We start from the raw sequence: 18,079 nt of genomic DNA, 5'->3' as shown, positions 1-18,079 counted from the left end.
ACGAATTATTGTCACATGTGATACTCAATATGGAACATAGAAAAAAAAAAAAAAGAAATAAGTAAATACATTTGAAAATACGTAGTATAAGTTTATCTCCATCTGTTTATTACAAGGGCAAAAATGTAAGCAGAACTGTAAAAATGGGCAAAATTAGTTGTAGTTAGAGGTGTCAGAAGCACACCCGACCCGATTCGAAAAATATCTAATTTAGATTTGGACTGAATATAATAATTTATTATGACTTAACTTAAAAAATTGACCCGACTTGATCCGACTATATCAGATCCGATTTGATCATCCGAATTGACACCCCTAGTTATAGTAACGGTTTTGCATTCACTGCTTCAAGTAGCAATTTACTCACCTTATTTTGTCATGTATAATCCAAAACTTGTTTATCGCGCAGATTACTTGTTTATCGCCTTAAAAAAATACTACTATTCGGATTAACCGACTTTATAATGCACAATTTTAATCCGTATGAAACAAGTCTTCCTGCAATCCAAACCCAAAGTAACAGCCCAAAAAACTTTAAACAAAAATCCGTTTATTTTGTTTACGGAGGAATTTCTCTCTCCTCCATTTCGACAATGGCGACAACCTCCACTTCCACCACCATGGATCCACCTCCACCGCCGCCGTCCTCAGACGCCGCCATTGAAGCTACCACTTCACCTCCTACTTCGTCTTCTCTAGCAGAAATCGAAGAAGCTCCAAAGGATTCATCAATGGCTCCTCCGCCAAACCCTAAGATTTCCGTCGCCGAACTTCCGCCGCCTTCATCTTCCGATGGCTCAGAGAAGAAGACGCCGTTAGAGTCGTCTTCGAATAGTGTAAAGGAGAAAGTTCCAGTTTCAGTTCCTTACTCCGTTCCTCCATGGAGTGAAGCTCCTGCTCTTCCTTTCTTCCTTGAAGTTCTTAAAGATGGCGCAATTATCGATCATTATGACGTGTATTCTCTCTCATCTTCTCTCTCTTCAATTCATTTGATTGCTGCATTATATTGAATTTAATTGGTTTAATTTGATTTTAATTTGAAAATTTTGTTAGGACGAAGAAAGGTGCATATATGTTTGGGAGGATTGATTTGTGCGATTTCATTCTTGAGCATCCTACTATCTCTCGGTTTCATGCTGGTAAGTTTTTAGTGAGTTTTGTTAATCATATGCTCTGTTTGAAATTGGAATTAATTAGGTGTTTTACTTTCCTTTAATTAAATTTAATGATATTGCAATCAGAAATCATTCAACTTTGATTAATGTATCATTTTAGCTTTCTTAGGCAGAATTTGAAGTTCGCGTAAACTTAAACGAGTTTAGGAGATTGAATATAGTAAAATGTACAATTTATATGAGTTCTAGCCTTGAAGCAAATTGATGCTGATTAGCATTATGTAATCAACCAATATTAATTAGGGATCGAAGTTGCAGGTTGCATGTCGTTGTGATTGGTTTTTCGGTTTGAAGACTTTGAACTGTCGTTTAAATTTTTTATACCGTGACTTGTTATGATTGAACTCCATACTATCATGCAGTGTGTTAATTTGACAGCATCACCTTTTTACTTATAGTCCTACTTGTGCTTTTATATATAATGTTGTTTATAACATGTATTCTCTTCCTTTTTTTCTTCTATGGTAGTACTTCAGTTTAGAGGAGATGAAGCTGCATATATTTATGATCTTGGGAGTACACACGGAACGTCTGTTAACAAAAAAACAGGTATGGACTTGTGTGTACAACTTCCATTATATATATGACTTGTACTTCAAGTTCCTTGTCATTTGTTGTACTATATGATGAGTGATACTGATACAAATTGTCATCTACGTAGCTGAATAAGAAACAGTATGTTGAATTACGAGTTGGCGATGTTATCCGGTTTGGCCTGTGAGTATCTCTGCCTCTTGTGACTGCCAATTTATATTCAGCGTGATCTTCATATTGCTCCATCCTATGTAACCCTTTATTCCAGTTGCATTCCTATTCTCATTTATTTTTTTCCCCATAAAATTGTGTTGCTTAGCCGGGCTGCAGGCTGCCTTATAGCTGAAGCTTCATATTTGTATAAATCGCCCTCTCAATGGCCCCATCTTCCCCATCCCTAATTCAGTACGGCTTACGTACAACCTCCTGAGTTTTGACAAGGTGTGGAAGTTAGGGTTTGATTGTCCTCACCTCCCGGATGAAAGTGTCATGATAACCTTCTTGTTAAATTTTCTCATTAGTCATGTATTTTTCTCCAATATTCACACAATATATTCATGTTTGATTGTTGACATGTGTCTTGGGTATAGAATTCATATGGCATATGCATCTTATTACTTTAATTTCCTTATTTTATCTGACACCTTTTTGTTTCTTTGTTGGCAGCTCTACTCGATTATACATATTTCAAGGTCCAGAAGAATTGATGCCTCTAGTAAGCCTTCATTCTATTATTTATTTACTTATTTATCTAGCTTCAATTAATTCTATGATGTCATTAAATTTTCCTGTTGTACGTAGTAGTTTGTTTCAACTAGACCACATTGGATTGTTTCCATCTCCTGGCCTTGCTGTTAGAAATATGAAGGTGTTGTGGGGTGGGGGGAAGGAGAGGGGGTATAGTTTAGCAGATAAGGTGTGGTTGACTTCCTTGCATGTGAAGTTTTAAGAAACCTTCTAGCGACCATTACATTTTTATTGCCTGTTTAAGTATCATGCCAAACTAAAACCATCTTAAAGATGTAGGAAAAAGGTGAGGTTAGGGGACAGAAAGGCAGCATATACTTCAATTTTTTTTACTTGCCACATTTCTCATTTCATGCTTGCCAATGCAATAATATAGTCATTTATATCTCTTGTTATCGATAAGTAAAATTATAATAATTTGATTTTATGGAAGTATAAATCAAGATGAATTTATTATTTCACATGACTATTTTTTCTTAATTGTAACTCATCAAAGGTAGTTTAAGTAGCATATGTAAATAGTGCTAAAGTCTAAATTTAGCAAGTGAAAAAAAAGGAGGAAGTATGTCATAGCATGTGTTTAAGTGTTTTAATTGACTGGATTAATATAGTTAGCTCTCTCATTTCATAATTATGTCGGATCCTTTCTTGCGTATACTATGGCAGCGGACAGGTGGATAAAAAGGTCAATAAGCTACCTACCATTGCTTTTTTGTCCATGTTTTGAATGAAAAGATTGAATGTTGAAGGTGTTGTAATGACCACGAATGTATCCCCTTTTGTGAATTTAAAGGTCATAGTATACTTTGAGTACCTTTTTGGCTTACATGGTATAATGAAGCCAGACGTTTGGTGCATGTGACTTTTCTCTTATCATTGTAAATTGAGCTTTTGTTCTACTATTTTGTACTAAAATGAATCAATCTTTATCTTGTGAACTACACTGTTACTTTAAGTCACTGACCACCAAATTTTTTTGCTCTTGAAATAGGAATAATAGTGTTTCTTCTTTACATAAAGTTTCTTAGTTTGAACAATGCGCAGACTGAAGTTAATCTAGTATTAGTTCTTTTACTGTATCTGCACTCTTGCTTCAGATCATCACTTTAAAAGTATTATGGAATTATAAATAGGTGTGCAAATGTGTGAATGTACTTGTGCCCCCCTAGATTAAGTTCCTAAACTTTGCCTACTTATCTTTCTAGTTGAATCTTAATCTCTTACTATTACATATGCCACTTTAATGCTTATATCTCTCTTATGCTCCCTCTTTTGGTAGGAAGCCGACTTGTCAAGTATCAGGTATGCTAAAGATCGAGAAGATTCCCTTCGCAGGGCTAAAGAAAATGCATCTCATGGGGATGGTATTCTTTGGGGCATGAGAGAGGATGCTGTTGAAGAAGCTGAGGTTTGTTGGGATTTTTTCTATGATTGGTTCAAATTGCAAAATAATGTGTTGTATTATACTATTTCTTTGAGTAAATTAGAAATCTATCAACAATATATACTTCATATTCAAGAATTATTATGCTATATTTTCCATGACCATGTTTAATCTTTAATGCAAAAGATTATCTTTTACTAAGGTCAAAGTAAGGTCATACAAGCCAAGACCTGTACCACATCTTAAGTCAATGACATCATTTTGCCTCGAGGTTAAGGATACGAGTGAGATTAAGACATAATGTCATTGCCAATTAATGTTGAGTAAAGCTTGTAAGACCTATTTGGACACTACTATAAAGTCTTGATAAGATTTTTGATGTCACAAGACTGTAAAGTTTGGTCTTGATAGAAACTGTTAATGCGCCTCCTTAAATAGCTTGAAAGTATTTTGGACCTTATAACAATGTATGTTACACTCAGGGATGAATAGAAACCTATTTTGGATAATGGTTGAAATTTGAAAGCCTCAATGGAATTTTTAGTTACTTCAGCTTTTCAATAATATGTGGAGGTTTCATATGGTCCTAATTAGCCATAGAGACAACAATAGTGGACCAATATTGTTTATTGAATTTTAGCTCACACTTTGCATTTCTGGGACCATTCTGGAGGCTAGCTAAAGATTTTAAGAACTTGAGGATAGCCTCCTCAAGCTTCCCAATGGGCTCTGATATTGTATACGAGTGCCATATCCAGGATTCATTGCTTGGCAAATGTTGAAGTGTCCTGTCCATAAAATTTCTTTTTTCTTTTTTTTTTTTTTTGTGTGTGTTTTGATGCAACCACCTTTACCTTCTGAACATTGGCCAGTTTTATTTTGAGTTATGCGTTATGGTCCCACTTGGAAGGATACAAGTCAGTAGGAGTTTCCTTTTTTACCGGCCTATAAATGTAGACATAGAAGTAAAGCTTCCTAAGTTTTTTCAGTGGCTGTTGATGGCTGGAAACCATGTATTGGTTGCTTTGACACATGGCTGTACCTTATGGAAAGTAATGTGGATGTGTTAAGAACTTTTGGAAAGTAACAAACCCCTCACAATATCTTCACCTTTCCACTGTAGTAATCCTGTAAGAAAAGAATACTCCCTCCGTCTTCTAACCGTTTTCGGATAGAAAACAGAGGTAGTATTTTTTTTTTCTTACAGCATTCCACTACGATATGCTTTTTTTTATTTATTATTTTTCTCTTACAACATTTCTCTACTTAAATTACTGTATTTTTTTCCTTACAAACATCCCACTACTTTCATTCATTTTCTTGGTGTTTGTAACAAGTGGATGGTAACAACCTTTGTGAAAGGGAGAGAGTTGCTAATAATTTTACTACAGCTCATAGTTTCATGTTGTTCATTTTTTAAAAAATATTATTCTTCTATCTGTCCCTCTTTCTTCATGTATGCTTAAAATTTTTCAGGATGATGGTGATGAGATAACTTGGCAAACTTACAAAGGAGAACTCACTGAAAAGCAACAAAAAACTCGGGAGAAAGTCTTGAAGAGAATGGAAAAGGTTCGACATGCAGATAAAATTTTCTGGTTTCATTCCCATGTCAATTACTTGGATTTTTTTTGCAGGCACTATATTGCTTTACTTTTATGTTCTGTTAATGAGGGTGGTAGGGAGAAATAGCCTCAGCATGCGCAATATGATAATTATCCTGGAAATTTGCATCTCAAACCTTTATGAATCATATATTGCTTTTTTTTGTTGACCCTTTTCTGCAATGGAGGTTCTATGGCGTGAGTAAAGAATGAGAAATATCCCTGTCGTGTTAATTGTTTTACTACCTTCTTTGTAGATTGCACATATGAAGAAAGAGATGGCTGCAATCCGTGCTAAAGACATATCCCAAGGAGGGTTGACTCAGGGACAACAAACTCAGATTGCTCGGAATGAGCAAAGGATATCACAGGTTTGACAAACATTTCTTGCTGAATATATGTTTCAGATTTTCTTAACTCTTGGTCAATTGGAAAAAATATTCTCTATATATAGATACCAGTGGTATTCAAGAGTTTTCTTTGGAACTTATTTTCGTTCTACTTTTCACAGATACTGGAGGAGCTCGAGAGTTTGGAAGAAACATTAAATGACAGTATTCGGGAAAGTATGGGAGCACGTTCTGGGAAGTCATCTCGTGGGAAGCACAAGGGATTTGCCGAAGATGAGGATGAGCTTATGAGGTAAATATTCTTGAGGTGATTTGAGTCAACTGTGTTGCACACTAACGTTAGAGATTTAGTTCAATTTTTTTAAACGGAAATGAACTTATGGCTGATGATTTCTTACAAATTTTGAACGTGTAGTGATGATGATGAATTTTATGACCGAACAAAGAAGAAATCTGCTAACAAATCGGCCGATGCACAATCAGTTGAGACAGCTGATTCTCTTTTGGATAAGAAAGAGGCGTTGCTAAATGAAATTGATGAGAAAAACAAATTGCTTCTGGAAGAGAAGAACAAGGTATTGGAACCTGTGGTTGAACAAGATACGGGGGATGTGCTTGATGCCTATATGTCTGGTCTCTCAACTCAGCTTGGTAAGTTTTCTTTTCTTGATATTCTCTGAAGGCATATTTGATATATTTTTAAAAGGGCTGATGTCACTGTCTCTCTGAATGCAACCACTAAGTAAACAAAATGATAATTATATTGGTCACCTACTGACCTTTTTTTAACTCATGGATGATTAAGGAAATGCTGAATTTTTGCAAATCAAATTATAGTGTTATTAAGTTGTTTTGGCATGCTTATGTGGTATTCAATATTAGTTGTTGGACATGGTTAATGGCAGTTCGGGTCAAGGTAATTGTCGGTCAATAAAAGTTTGGGTCATTAAAGGGTTTGCTTTATAATGGATAAGATTGGTGGGCCAAAGTAGGTTAATAGCAGGTTGATAGTGGGTGGGCGGGCCAATAATTGAGCAAGGAAAAATTAAGTTTGGGAGAGAAAATAATTAAGTGAACTTGAAACCGTACATTTTTTTAATACTGATCATAACTATTTTCTTTTCCAAAATCATTGGGCTACCATTTTGACACTGAGTCGCTGTCCAACTGAAGGCCTTTAACTTGACACTAAATCTATACCTATTGGGTTGCCCTGCCCATTTACCAGGTCTATTTGTAAGAACTAGAAAAATGCAGTAGGGAGGGGTTTCCATGATGCATCTTAGTTATCTGTAACCCTATAGAACCATGATGACGTTTTGCATTGTGGCAACACCTGTAAAATTCTCAGAATGCAAATTCTCATGATGCATAATTGTACACGAAGAAGGCCATGGTTATATTGAATTAATTTGTTATGTAGAAGCAAGTTGACTACAAACTGTCTTACTTCAGTGTTACTTTTTTTTTTTTTTTTTTCAACCTTGCTGACGGTTTGTATTAATGTTTAGTTATTGATAAGACTGTGCAAGTTGAGAAGGATATATCTTCCCTCCAGAAAGAATTGGATAGGATAGTTTACCTGCTGAAGATAGCTGACCCTACTGGAGAAACTGCTAAGAAACGGGCAACAGCACCCAAGGAGCTTAAGTCTAAAGAATCTGCATCTTCTAGTTCTGCTGTTAAGAAACCTGAGAAATCCAAAGTTGGGCAAAGTAGTGTCAGTCAGCCTGAAAAGCCAGTTAGTAGTTCTGTAGATCAAGTAGCTCCTGGTGTGATTAAAGAAGTTAGCGAGGCATCATATTCCAAAGAGAATGTAACCGATGCAACAGAAAATAAACCAACTACTTATAAAATTGTAAAGCCTCAATGGCTTGGTGCAGTGGAGGCCAGGGATAGTAAAGAGAGCCAACTAGAGAAACGATCCGACACCGATGATGGTGATGAGGGTGATGAGACTGATGGCTTTATTGATTATAAAGAGAGGAAGAAGATTTTAGAAACTGATTCTGAACCTAGAAAGAAGCCAGAGTCTGATTTGGAAAGTGCTGCCCCTGGTCTTATATTGCGGAATAAGAAGCCAGCTGAAGTGAGTGAGGGACCTGAGGGTCAAATGTCAAACCCATCAATTTCTGAACCCACAGGGACTGATATGAATGTGGAAAATGCTGTTGCTCTACTGTTGAAACACAAACGAGGAATCTATACAGGGGAGGAAGAAGCAGACCTCAAAAGCCATGGCAGAAAAGCTCAGAAGAAATCTGGGCAAGATAATAAAAGGGCTAAAAGGGTGCTAGGCCCTGAAAAACCTGCTTTTCTGGAGAAACTTCCAGAGTCGGACTATGATACATGGATTCCTCCAGAAGGTTAGCTATATATCTATAGTCACTGTTGATTTCATATCTATTGACGGTTGTTTGTGCTGATTGTGTTTCTAATGCCTTCTGCAGGACAATCAGGTGATGGCCGAACATCACTGAATGATCGACTAGGGTATTGACACTTTGACAGACATATTTGCACAATTTTAGTATCAGTTTTGTCTTATCATAATTGACCTGGAGAAGTGGAGAGATTTAGATTCATAATCAGATACTTGAGCATCTTGATCTTGCCACCATTTTCTTACAGCCTGGCCTATGATATGGATCTCCCTTTCGGACTAGCAATAGCTCCTCTACCAATGAATGGTTGGAGCAAAATACAGGATGCTATGTAATTTGCATGTTTCACATAGCTGCTCTGTGGCGTTCTGATGGCTGATGTTTGTCTTTTCTGCCTCTCAAAAGGCCCGCAACATGGAATGACTCCCTCCATTTTTTGAAGCTTTTGAACAAACAGGGATAAGTACATTATTGAGATAATCTAAGAGAATTTGGTTTGCTGAAACCAAGTTAATTTTTGTGCCACGCCCAATTTTTTGGTTGTGTGAGCAAGATGAGAGTGATGAAAGGGCTTATAGAAAACAGTTGACTGTATATCCTTGTAATCAGAGATTTAGAGCTTTGTTAACTATGAATATATACCCGTCAAAAAAATAAAAAAAAATGAATATATAATACGTAGTACAAACAAAATTTACTTTTTTTTTTTTTACAAAAAAAATTTCACTGTTTTTCTTTTTATTGTAACATGATTTCACAGATGAGCTTCATAAAGGACTATGTTTTTATAATTTCACTTTTACAAAAAAAAAAATCTTAGTAGTCGACTGTTAAGGAATAAAATATCCATATGCAAATATTATGAAGTACTCCGTATTAAATTAAGGTTGAATGTTTAAATTTAGGCCACAATTGGTTTACCTTACCTACAATTAGATTAATGACAGAGTAAGGGCATGTTCACTTAAGTTCAGTTCAGCTCAGATCAGTTTCTAATTTCCTTCTCTCTTTAATTATTCATTTTAGCTCTATTCAGTTCAATTCAGCTCCAATCAACTCAATGAACAGGCCCTAAGTTCCAATAATATAAGTTAAAATAGATCAAACAACTTTTTTTTTTTATTTTTTTTATTTTTTATCAAACAACTTACTTTAAGAGACTATATTAATTAAGACAAATCTCTTTCAAAAAAAAAAAAAAAAATTAAGACAAATCCAATAATATACAATTTTGATGAATATTTTACTTCTCTATCTTTATTCTCTAATCTCTAATGAAATCCCCGTTGAACATAAATATATAAAAAAAAATTAAAATAAAAAAATAAAAAAATGACTGCGTCTATCCTGACACGTGTGAAGCATAATTAAACCCACTTTATTACGGAGTATACACGTGCAGTGCTGCAATCATGTCTTCCTTTTCTTTTCGTTTCTTCTATTCTTTTCCTGAAAATTGCAATTGAATTTTTACAATAACTTTTTTTTTTTTTCCCTTTTTTCATAAAAAAAAAACTGTAATAAAAAAAATATATATTAAAAAAAAAGGGCGAACAACAAAAACTGGAGAGCACATCTGATTCGGTGATTCCAAGCAAACTACAGTTTCTGCTTCATCTCTCTCTTCCACAAACCCCACAACACAATTCCTCTTTAAAATTAAGGTAAATATTTCATTTTTGATAATTACTTTCAATTTCTGTTTTAATTTAATTGTTCACAATTCAATTCAATGAATCTAATTATAATTTTGGGAAGAAGCTCATTGATCTGGGTATATTAGTATTAGATGCCGGTATGATTGATGGGTAGTTTCTATTTTTTCTAGTAAAAATTGTGTCTTTATTTGATGGAATTCTATAATGCTATAGTATAAATTAATGGTGGTTCTTGTGAGCTTGTTTTAGTAGTTGTAATGGTGGTTAATTGATAGAAATTTGAAGTTTATTTTGCTATGTGATGGGATTTTAATTTTCAATATTTATATGATTTGCATTTATTATTGTGACTATAATTATTTTTTTCATAATTAATGTGATTGATTTACATCATTTATTAGGATTGCAATACATAATAGGAGTAGTTTTTATGTGTTTTTTTTTTTTTTTTTTTTTTTTTTTTTTTTTTTTTTTTTTTTGAGTGGGCTTTTCTTTCCCACCCTCCTGAATCTAATCTGTGTTGCTTTTTATACTTGATAAATCATGGGAAAGTTTGAATAACTTTTTGAGGAAACTTGGGCATTAACCTATAATCATGTTTTTTATTGAACAAATCACTGTAAATTGAACTTATACTGTATTTATTCTATTGATTTATTGATTTTATACAGGAAAGGCATGTATTTTCCGCTTTTAGTTTTCGAGATCAAACTTGGATTATTGTTACAAACCCCACAATATAATGTCATTTGCAGTTAAATGGTTGATCAGTTGAATACTACTTGCAGAACTTTGAAGTTTTTCCATAATCATACCAGTCAGGCTCATAATATGTGTCATCATTTCTTTCATCTCTTGTCTGTTGCTTTGTGGCATGATTTGCTTATGACTAATTGACAATACCTTTGTTCTTTGTACTCTCTGAGATTACCACCATCCTACCGCGACCAAGAGGAAGGCGGGGTGGAGGGGGTTGGGAAGGGGTGCTAGTTCACTAAGAAACTATTTACTTGATGAAAGTTCTTGGTAAACATCTGCTTTTACTTAGAAGTTAGAACTTACAGGCTCTTTTTTGTCACCATCTTTATCAGGCTTTGAGACAAGATCAACATCATTTACATGGATACAAATTCTGTTCATGATACAACTGATTCAGTTGCCGAAAATGATCTTGGTGGTAGCATTGAGGCAGTATCAATTGCTCAGGAGAAATCGGAGGATGCCTCATCTATTAAAGAGGTGAAACGAGAGGTTGGAAGTTCCATTATTAGGATCGAACTGGATATAGCTTGTTGTTCAGAGAAGCTGGTTAATTTGAACCAACTTATGATGCATGTATCAGCAAGGGAGAACGACTTTGAAGATTTTGCTTCAGCGAAGGATGAGGATACATTGGTTAATTCTGATGGGAGGGCACTGGAATTTGATATTTTATCTGGAATATTTGATTCAGAAGTCAGGGAGATGGCTATCTTCATTGGTAAAATAAAGTCAGAGATTAATAATACTTGCGAAGTAATTTCTTCATACAAACATCTAGGAGAAGGATTTTTGGCATTGGGAGAGAAGTTGCGTGATGTTGAAGAATCAATAAAGCAATTACAAGAACAGGTTTCAGAATTGATGGCACAATCTTCCAGTTTCCAGAAAATCTTATCAGGTGTCAACCAAGAGGAAATGTGTAAGAAACCCTTTCAATCTGACTAATTGCACTAGATTTCATGTTAAAGAAACTGTTATTTAACTTGTTCTTGTGGAAGGGAAATTTAGGTATTGGTGCCAGTATTGCAGGTCAAGCTTGACTTCTGCTATATATATGGTTAAGAAAAAGAACATGAAAGTAACACTTTGCATTGTCTTTATATTTCAATTGTGGTATTGGCTCGAAACATATTAAAGATGCCTCCAATGCTTTTGCATGATTTATTTTCTGATTCCTGTTTTGCTGACTGTGAAGATTATGAGCTATATGCTAGATGATAGTGGTTAGATCCTTGAGATTTTTTTCACTACATCTTACATGAGGACCTTGTCTTTGTTCTTTCTGATTGCAATCCTTCCCAGCTATCAACAATGTCTATGGTGTGTAACTTTGAAGCTTACTTTCTGAAAAAAGTTGTCCTGTGATTGTGTTTTTCTTGCCTATCAATTTATGGATCATGAATTCATGATAAACTTCTCGAATTCAAAAAAGAAAAACAATAAATTATGTTTCTGAGGTAGTAATGTATCATTAATGTTCACTTGTCCTTCTAGATGTTGTAATAAAGTTTTTAATGCAGCTGACGAAGACAAGGAAGATTCAGGGGATAGTGACTTTTTAAACACGATGGAAAAGCTAAAAATACAAACCTCGCAGACACATACACTGAGGATGCTGGAAAAATCTTTGGCAAGAGAACTTGAACTGGAGAACGAGCTAAAAGAATGTATGCAAGCTCGGGATGAGATGAAACTCAAGATTCGTTTTTCGCAACAGAAATTCTTGTCTGTCGAAGAAGAAACCACAGCTATCTATGCCCGTTTCTTGGAGGCTGACAGTGCTTCAGCTGTGCTCATGGGAATTTCAAAAGAGTTGATTGGTAAACTCCAGTCAAGCCAACTACACATAAATTGTGCACTTCGCAGAGAAAATGAAATGAACATTAAGTTTCAAGAATGCACAAAAACTGTTCAAAATCTAGAGAAAAAAGAGGCTGCTATGCAGGAACTTGCAGAAAAAAACAGATTGGAGGCCTTGTCATTGAAAGAGAAGGTGAATTTCTTGGAGGAGAAGTTAAAAGCTTCAGAATCTGCACTGGTAAATGGAAATGTTTCTTTGGATGGCAAGAGTGACCAGATTAAAGATTTGGAAAAGAAATTATCCATAGCTGAAAGCAGGGTTCTGAAGGTAGAAGCTGAATCAAATTTGCTAGAAGAAGCTAATAAAGAACTTAATGAGAAACTGGATTTTCTGAAAAGTAGTGGAGTCTCTGTTGAGAAGGTTAATTCACTGGAAAAGCAACTGAAGGAGACAGATATACAACTACAAGAGGCTATGGCATCAGTGGAAGCAAGTCAGGAGAAAGAAACCATGTTGTATACTTCAATTAATGACATGGAGATTTTAATTGATAAACTGAAGTCAAAAGTTTTAGAAGCAGATGCTAGGGCTGACAGTGCCGAAGATAAATGCATTATATTATCTGAAAGCCATGCAGAACAGAATGAAGAGCTGGTTTTCCTTAGGGGTAAATTAGAATGCTTGGAGGCATCTTTGCAACAAGCAGAAGAATCTAAACGAGCAATTGCAAAGGATATAAGTACTCGTAGCAAAGTGATAACAGATATGGTCATGCAGCTGGCTGTTGAAAGAGAACGCCTTCACAAACAGGTAATTTGTTGATTGTCTCATATAATTTATGAATGTTGGAATGTGCAAATTTTAGTTCTACTCTCTCGTCAGTTGTTATTTGCTTTGGGTTCACTGTGTAACAATCTTCAGTTTTCGAAACAGCTTCTGTTATTGAATATTGAGTCTTAGTGAAGTCAAATCAGTGGTATAGTGACATTTGCTGTTTTTCAAGTGTGTGGTATAAGATATGTTAGTATACATTATATTAAGTCTTTAAGAATTGGAATTCTGGAAAAGCGTGGCTTCAAATTTGTTTACCTTTCTATTTAGGTATGCGAGTTCTAAAATTTGTCATCGTTGTGATGACTGATGATATATTTTATGTGCTGTTTATCTTGAAACAGAATACATTGCATGATATGAGGCAACTTCAAGTTGCTATTGCACAAATTTGATGTACATAACCATAAAAAATTTGGTGTATTCCATGAATATGTCCAAGACATAATCTTCTAATTATGTTGTGTGCAGCTATCGCGGATAATGATGGAAAATAGAGCTCTTGTAGATAAATTACACGTGGCAAACAAAGTCTCGTCCAATTCTATGAATCATGAAGTTGGGGAAACTGAGGAAGAAGTTCTATCTTCTGCGCACCGTGTGTATTCTACCGATAATGGGAAAGAAAATAAAGAAGAATCTGATGCTGAAGAGGTATGAGTGGAATTGTCTTTGCAAATACCTCAATATAGTGATGAAGGTGACAAATATACTTCAGAAAATATCATTATAATGAAACGATAAGGGTGAAATGAAGATAATCATTGAAGGAATACAACATTATATAATGAGTTGCAGACTAATATTTGGTAGGTGTGGTCTCTATGTGGATCTAGCTTTGAAGTTTACCCCCTTTTAGAACCATGCAATCTTTTTGGGTTGGATTGGCTCTAGTAGTTTTGTTTTTTCTTTGTCAATAATTTACTGGGCTTTAATTTTTAATTAGACAAGAATTGAAGTTAATGTTTTGACACACTAATTTATTTATTTATTTTTTTTTTTTTTGGGGGGGGGGGGGTGGGTGGGAGATGAGTGGGTGGGTGGGGGGAGGGGGATTGTTAAGTATAGATGTACCTCAGACATACATACACGTATAGAGACTGGGGTGTCACTTTGCACTAAATTTGGGGCTTTTACCTTCATTTCGATATGGTGCTTATGATAACGCACTACTGATATATACTCAGTAGTTTTTTCTGTACAATCTCTAGGCACAAAAGTCTCCAGAGGATGTTTTGGACAGTGAATTCAAGTCGGAACCACAGAATTTGGATTTCAAGCTTGAAACGGTTAGGAGTATTGATGCAGGGCGGCTAAATGTCAAGTATGTAATTTCAGCAAGTCTCGTAGTGTTAGTTGCAATCTTGGCAGTGTGTTTTCTTAAAGCAGAAAATTGCCCATTTTAGCGAGGGACTTAGGCTTGGCTTTTTCAGTCAAGCCACTGTAATTTTTAGTTAATTTTGCAGCGGATAGTGCATCCTTAGATTACTACACAAGCTAGTTGAAAATCCAATACTCTTGAGTACATAGGTTATAGGTGGAATATTTTTTGCCAATACACTACTACCCATTTTTTTATATTGGAAAGAAGTTGAGAATCAACCTCCTTTTTGATACTCTGCTTGAAACTTTTCCATAGATTCATCATTAATGCACACAATTGTTTCATATGTAATTTTTCTCTTTTATTTTGGGTGAAAAAAGAAAAAAAAAATAGTGAGACTTTTCATCTTTCTTGATTTTGGAACTTGGTAACCATTAAATGTGTACCACGGATAATTCCAACTTCAGCTGTACTGAACGGTCTTTGCATTATTCCTAGCCTTTGAGTTGTGTCCAATTGTCTTCCTATCCAGCTCTATAAATTGATACTTCCCGAACATCGTCTCTTATAATCCTATTTCCATCCATAATGTTTGAAATCTGAAGAAATGTTTGCTGATTCGTAACAATGGTACAAAACATTGATGAGTATGATCCTGATGATGAGTTCCGACGTGAACTGCCACAGCATCTTATCACTGATGAAATCCTCACAAGACTTCCAGTCAAGTCTTTGCTCCGGTTTAAGTCTGTTTCTAAATTGTGGTATGCCACAATTTCGAGCTGTGAGTTTTCGTGGTCACACCTTGAACGCTATATGATGACAGGCGGTTATGTCTCGGCGCAGTGTATTCTTGCCAGCTTTTATCCGAATGACGAGAATCTTGCTCGGTTCTTAGAGAGCTATGGAGTTCAGGAGGATGAGAGGGGTGATCGAGTTTATATTTTTGGTTCGGTTGATGCTTTAGACGAGGAATCTGATACTGTTCGAGCTATGTACTTCCATATGGTGGGTTCTAGCAACGGTTTGGCGTGCTTTGCTGATCGTGATTATAGCTGTTTTAGGATTTGGAATCCTTGTACCGATGAATGTCATACCGTGGAGGATAGCCCGCTTACAGGTTACGATCGTGCAGAAATGCAAATTTGCACTGGATTTGGGTATGTATGGTCTGAAGATAACTACAAGATTGTAGTTGCTGCTCTTCGTAAGCATTCTGATGACTTGATTTTTGTTTATTCACTTCGGGCCAACGAATGGAAACAGAAATCGTGTTCACTCAGTGAATTGGGTGGATATAAACTATCTGCGTATGGAATTGAAGGAAGAGGGGTTCTGGTTAATGAGAAATTGCACTGGGTAGAAGAAACCACTGAGCACGCACCTTCTGAAGATGTGTTCATCGTCGTTTTTGGTTTGGATGATGAGGAATTCGAAACGGTGTTAGGGCCGTCAGATTTATTGCAATTGACTTATGTAACTTGGAAATTTCAATTATGTGAAATAGATGGGTTTTTGGGCATACATTCAACTATTATGCCAGATTGGGTTTGGATTCTCGTGGATTCTGAATGGGTTGATTATTCTGTGCCCATTGAAGACTTACTTCAGAATTCTTGGTTACTAATCATCTTCGGTTTTATCAGAGACGGAAGTTTTGATTGGATGTATTACAAATTCGACATGGAAATTTATCAGGATGCTATGTTTTACGTTGAGACTCTTGAGTCACCCTTATCAATCCTGAGAAAAGAATGCAGATGATAGTTTTCGTCAGGTTTGATCATTTTTCTGTTTACGAAATAAATGCGTTACATCTATTGCTTGGTGTAGACTTGTAGTTGTGTATCTTTCTTTGAATAATTCAGTTGTTTTGGAGCTGCAGTTTATGTAATGATGCTATTGTTAAGCGAGAATACAATATGATCATAATCATGGGTGCGTAGCTCGTCTTTATTATACTCCGGCGTACTTTGAGGGGAGTTTGTGCATTATTTAGGCCTTAAGGAGAAGGGGAGAAATAGATCATTAATTCGAATAATTGTATGAATTTTTTAAGTTCCTAGTTTTATTGTCTATAGATAAGTCATTGATTAGTGGAGAGTCACAAAAATAATGAACTGAAATCAAACATAATGAAAGAAGATAGATTTTAGAAAATGGGAAGCACGTAACATTGTTTAGTTGCAATTAAATAAATTAGTTTCTACTTGAGTTACTTGGTTAGGGGGTGATTTAAGGAGTTCGGTTAGGGATTATTTGAGTAATTCGGTCAAGGGTTACTCGATCAGGGGTAACTTGATCAGGGGTAACTCAAGTAACCCTTGACCGAGTAACCCCGACAACTCGAGTAATCCCTGACCGAGTAATCCCGGCAACTCGAGTAACCCCTGACCGAGTGACCCCGGCAACTCGAGTAATCCTTAACCGAGAAATTCGAATAATTCCGACAACTCGAGTAACCCTTGACTGAGTAACTCGAGCAATATAACACGAGATAGGATGAATAGATAGATAGTGGATTGTCTCAGGCAAAGAAAACAACCAATCAAATAAAATAAAGATAGATAACCGAAAATGGGAAGCACGTAACAATTAGTTGCAATTAATAAAATCATGAAACTTATTTGGAATTGGCCAATAAATGTGTGCTACCAAGTATATATTGTTTCAGAATCACAACTCATAGCTATGCATTGTGCTATCACAAAATAGGTTTGAAGATGAAGTGGTTACTCAATTATATAATTGCTCTCTATTTAGTAGTCTTAGCTTTCAAAGATGATGTACGTATTGAAGCTCGATTGCTCAACGGAAAAGGGCTCGTTAATGCTAATGTCCATGTACCTGGTCCGCCTGAACCACTAGGTGTACACGTTGAAGCCGGATTGCTCAACGGAAAAGTGCGCGTTAATGCCACTGTCGTTGTAGTTTCGAGTCCACCACAACAACCAACCCCATCTAGTCCGCCAAAGACAACAATCCCACCTAATAATGATGATGAACCTATTGTTAGAGGAGGAGGACAAATAGGGTCAGATTATTATGATTATGATGGATATTGATAGGCGGCTATCATTTAACATACTAGTAAGAAAAATATGCGAGTACATGAAAAAATAATAGGTTGTCATCATGTAACAAAAGTGGAGAAATTAATTTACAATTTTGATTACATTTTCTCACAAGTCAATGACTATTTAGGTATGGTCATAACACCTATATGTTCTTTATAAAATAACTATATATTCTTTATAAAATAGCTACATAATTCTTTCCGCATTTTTTGTCTGTACCAACAATGGTATAGGCTGCTGTACCTTAATTTTTTTTTAAAAATTTGGCAAAAATTTGGCCATGACCTGCTGACGTTGAAACACGAGACCACCACGTTAGATAGAGTAATATCTCCTTTGGAAGCAGTAATCTCTCTGTTGATCCCAAACAGTCAATCCTGATTCCTGAACTCCATATATTGATATATATATACGAAGTAATATTGTATATTATTTATCGATTGATCTT

The 18,079-nt window shown here is 35.5% G+C and overlaps 3 protein-coding genes across 6 annotated transcripts; all 3 read left to right on the top strand.

Annotated features, from left to right (window-relative positions):
• The first annotated feature begins 456 nt into the window (after positions 1 to 456).
• LOC110705743 (kanadaptin-like) lies at positions 457 to 8,842 on the top strand. The gene is made up of 12 exons (XM_021883664.1): positions 457 to 955; positions 1,054 to 1,139; positions 1,644 to 1,738; positions 1,837 to 1,892; positions 2,376 to 2,424; positions 3,736 to 3,864; positions 5,317 to 5,412; positions 5,702 to 5,815; positions 5,956 to 6,086; positions 6,210 to 6,445; positions 7,306 to 8,160; positions 8,245 to 8,842. The coding sequence occupies exons 1-12, from the start codon at positions 465 to 467 to the stop codon at positions 8,292 to 8,294; spliced, it is 2,388 nt and encodes a 795-aa protein (XP_021739356.1). The 5' UTR covers positions 457 to 464; the 3' UTR covers positions 8,295 to 8,842.
• A 437-nt stretch (positions 8,843 to 9,279) lies between these two features.
• Positions 9,280 to 16,513, top strand: LOC110705740 (WPP domain-interacting tail-anchored protein 1-like). 4 transcript variants are annotated; one of them, XM_021883662.1, is made up of 5 exons: positions 9,280 to 9,842; positions 10,928 to 11,517; positions 12,119 to 13,209; positions 13,702 to 13,884; positions 14,421 to 14,560. In XM_021883662.1, the coding sequence occupies exons 2-5, from the start codon at positions 10,956 to 10,958 to the stop codon at positions 14,439 to 14,441; spliced, it is 1,857 nt and encodes a 618-aa protein (XP_021739354.1). In that variant the 5' UTR covers positions 9,280 to 9,842; positions 10,928 to 10,955; the 3' UTR covers positions 14,442 to 14,560. The 4 variants fall into 4 exon arrangements, 3 of the variants coding, with proteins under 3 accessions (XP_021739354.1, XP_021739355.1, XP_021739353.1); XM_021883663.1 differs by having other exon boundaries at positions 14,418 to 14,535; XR_002508122.1 differs by having other exon boundaries at positions 9,655 to 9,842; positions 13,702 to 14,039; positions 14,442 to 14,522.
• On the top strand, positions 15,182 to 16,318 carry LOC110705272 (F-box/kelch-repeat protein At3g23880-like). Its single transcript, XM_021883114.1, has one exon. It carries the CDS (start codon positions 15,182 to 15,184, stop codon positions 16,316 to 16,318), a length of 1,137 nt encoding a protein of 378 aa, XP_021738806.1.
• Positions 16,514 to 18,079: the final 1,566 nt, after the last annotated feature.

The sequence above is a fragment of the Chenopodium quinoa genome, unplaced genomic scaffold (genome assembly GCF_001683475.1).
Source record: "Chenopodium quinoa cultivar QQ74 unplaced genomic scaffold, ASM168347v1, whole genome shotgun sequence".
NCBI lineage: Eukaryota > Viridiplantae > Streptophyta > Magnoliopsida > Caryophyllales > Amaranthaceae > Chenopodium > Chenopodium quinoa.
This window is presented reverse-complemented; position numbering and strand designations above follow the sequence as displayed.

What these genes read in the sequence shown, in the direction of transcription:
- LOC110705743 (XM_021883664.1), top strand. Translation starts at nt 465, where the DNA reads ATGCACAATTTTAATCCGTATGAAACAAGTCTTCCTGCAATCCAAACC. An exon ending in ATGCTGTTGAAGAAGCTGAG is followed by an intron (nt 3,865 to 5,316) that starts GTTTGTTGGGAT and finishes AAAATTTTTCAG; the next exon opens with GATGATGGTGATGAGATAAC. An exon ending in TGGTCTCTCAACTCAGCTTG is followed by an intron (nt 6,446 to 7,305) that starts GTAAGTTTTCTT and finishes ATTAATGTTTAG; the next exon opens with TTATTGATAAGACTGTGCAA.
- LOC110705740 (XM_021883661.1), top strand. Translation starts at nt 10,956, where the DNA reads ATGGATACAAATTCTGTTCATGATACAACTGATTCAGTTGCCGAAAAT. An exon ending in GAGAACGCCTTCACAAACAG is followed by an intron (nt 13,210 to 13,701) that starts GTAATTTGTTGA and finishes TGTTGTGTGCAG; the next exon opens with CTATCGCGGATAATGATGGA. An exon ending in AAGAATCTGATGCTGAAGAG is followed by an intron (nt 13,885 to 14,441) that starts GTATGAGTGGAA and finishes TACAATCTCTAG; the next exon opens with GCACAAAAGTCTCCAGAGGA.
- LOC110705272 (XM_021883114.1), top strand. Translation starts at nt 15,182, where the DNA reads ATGGTACAAAACATTGATGAGTATGATCCTGATGATGAGTTCCGACGT.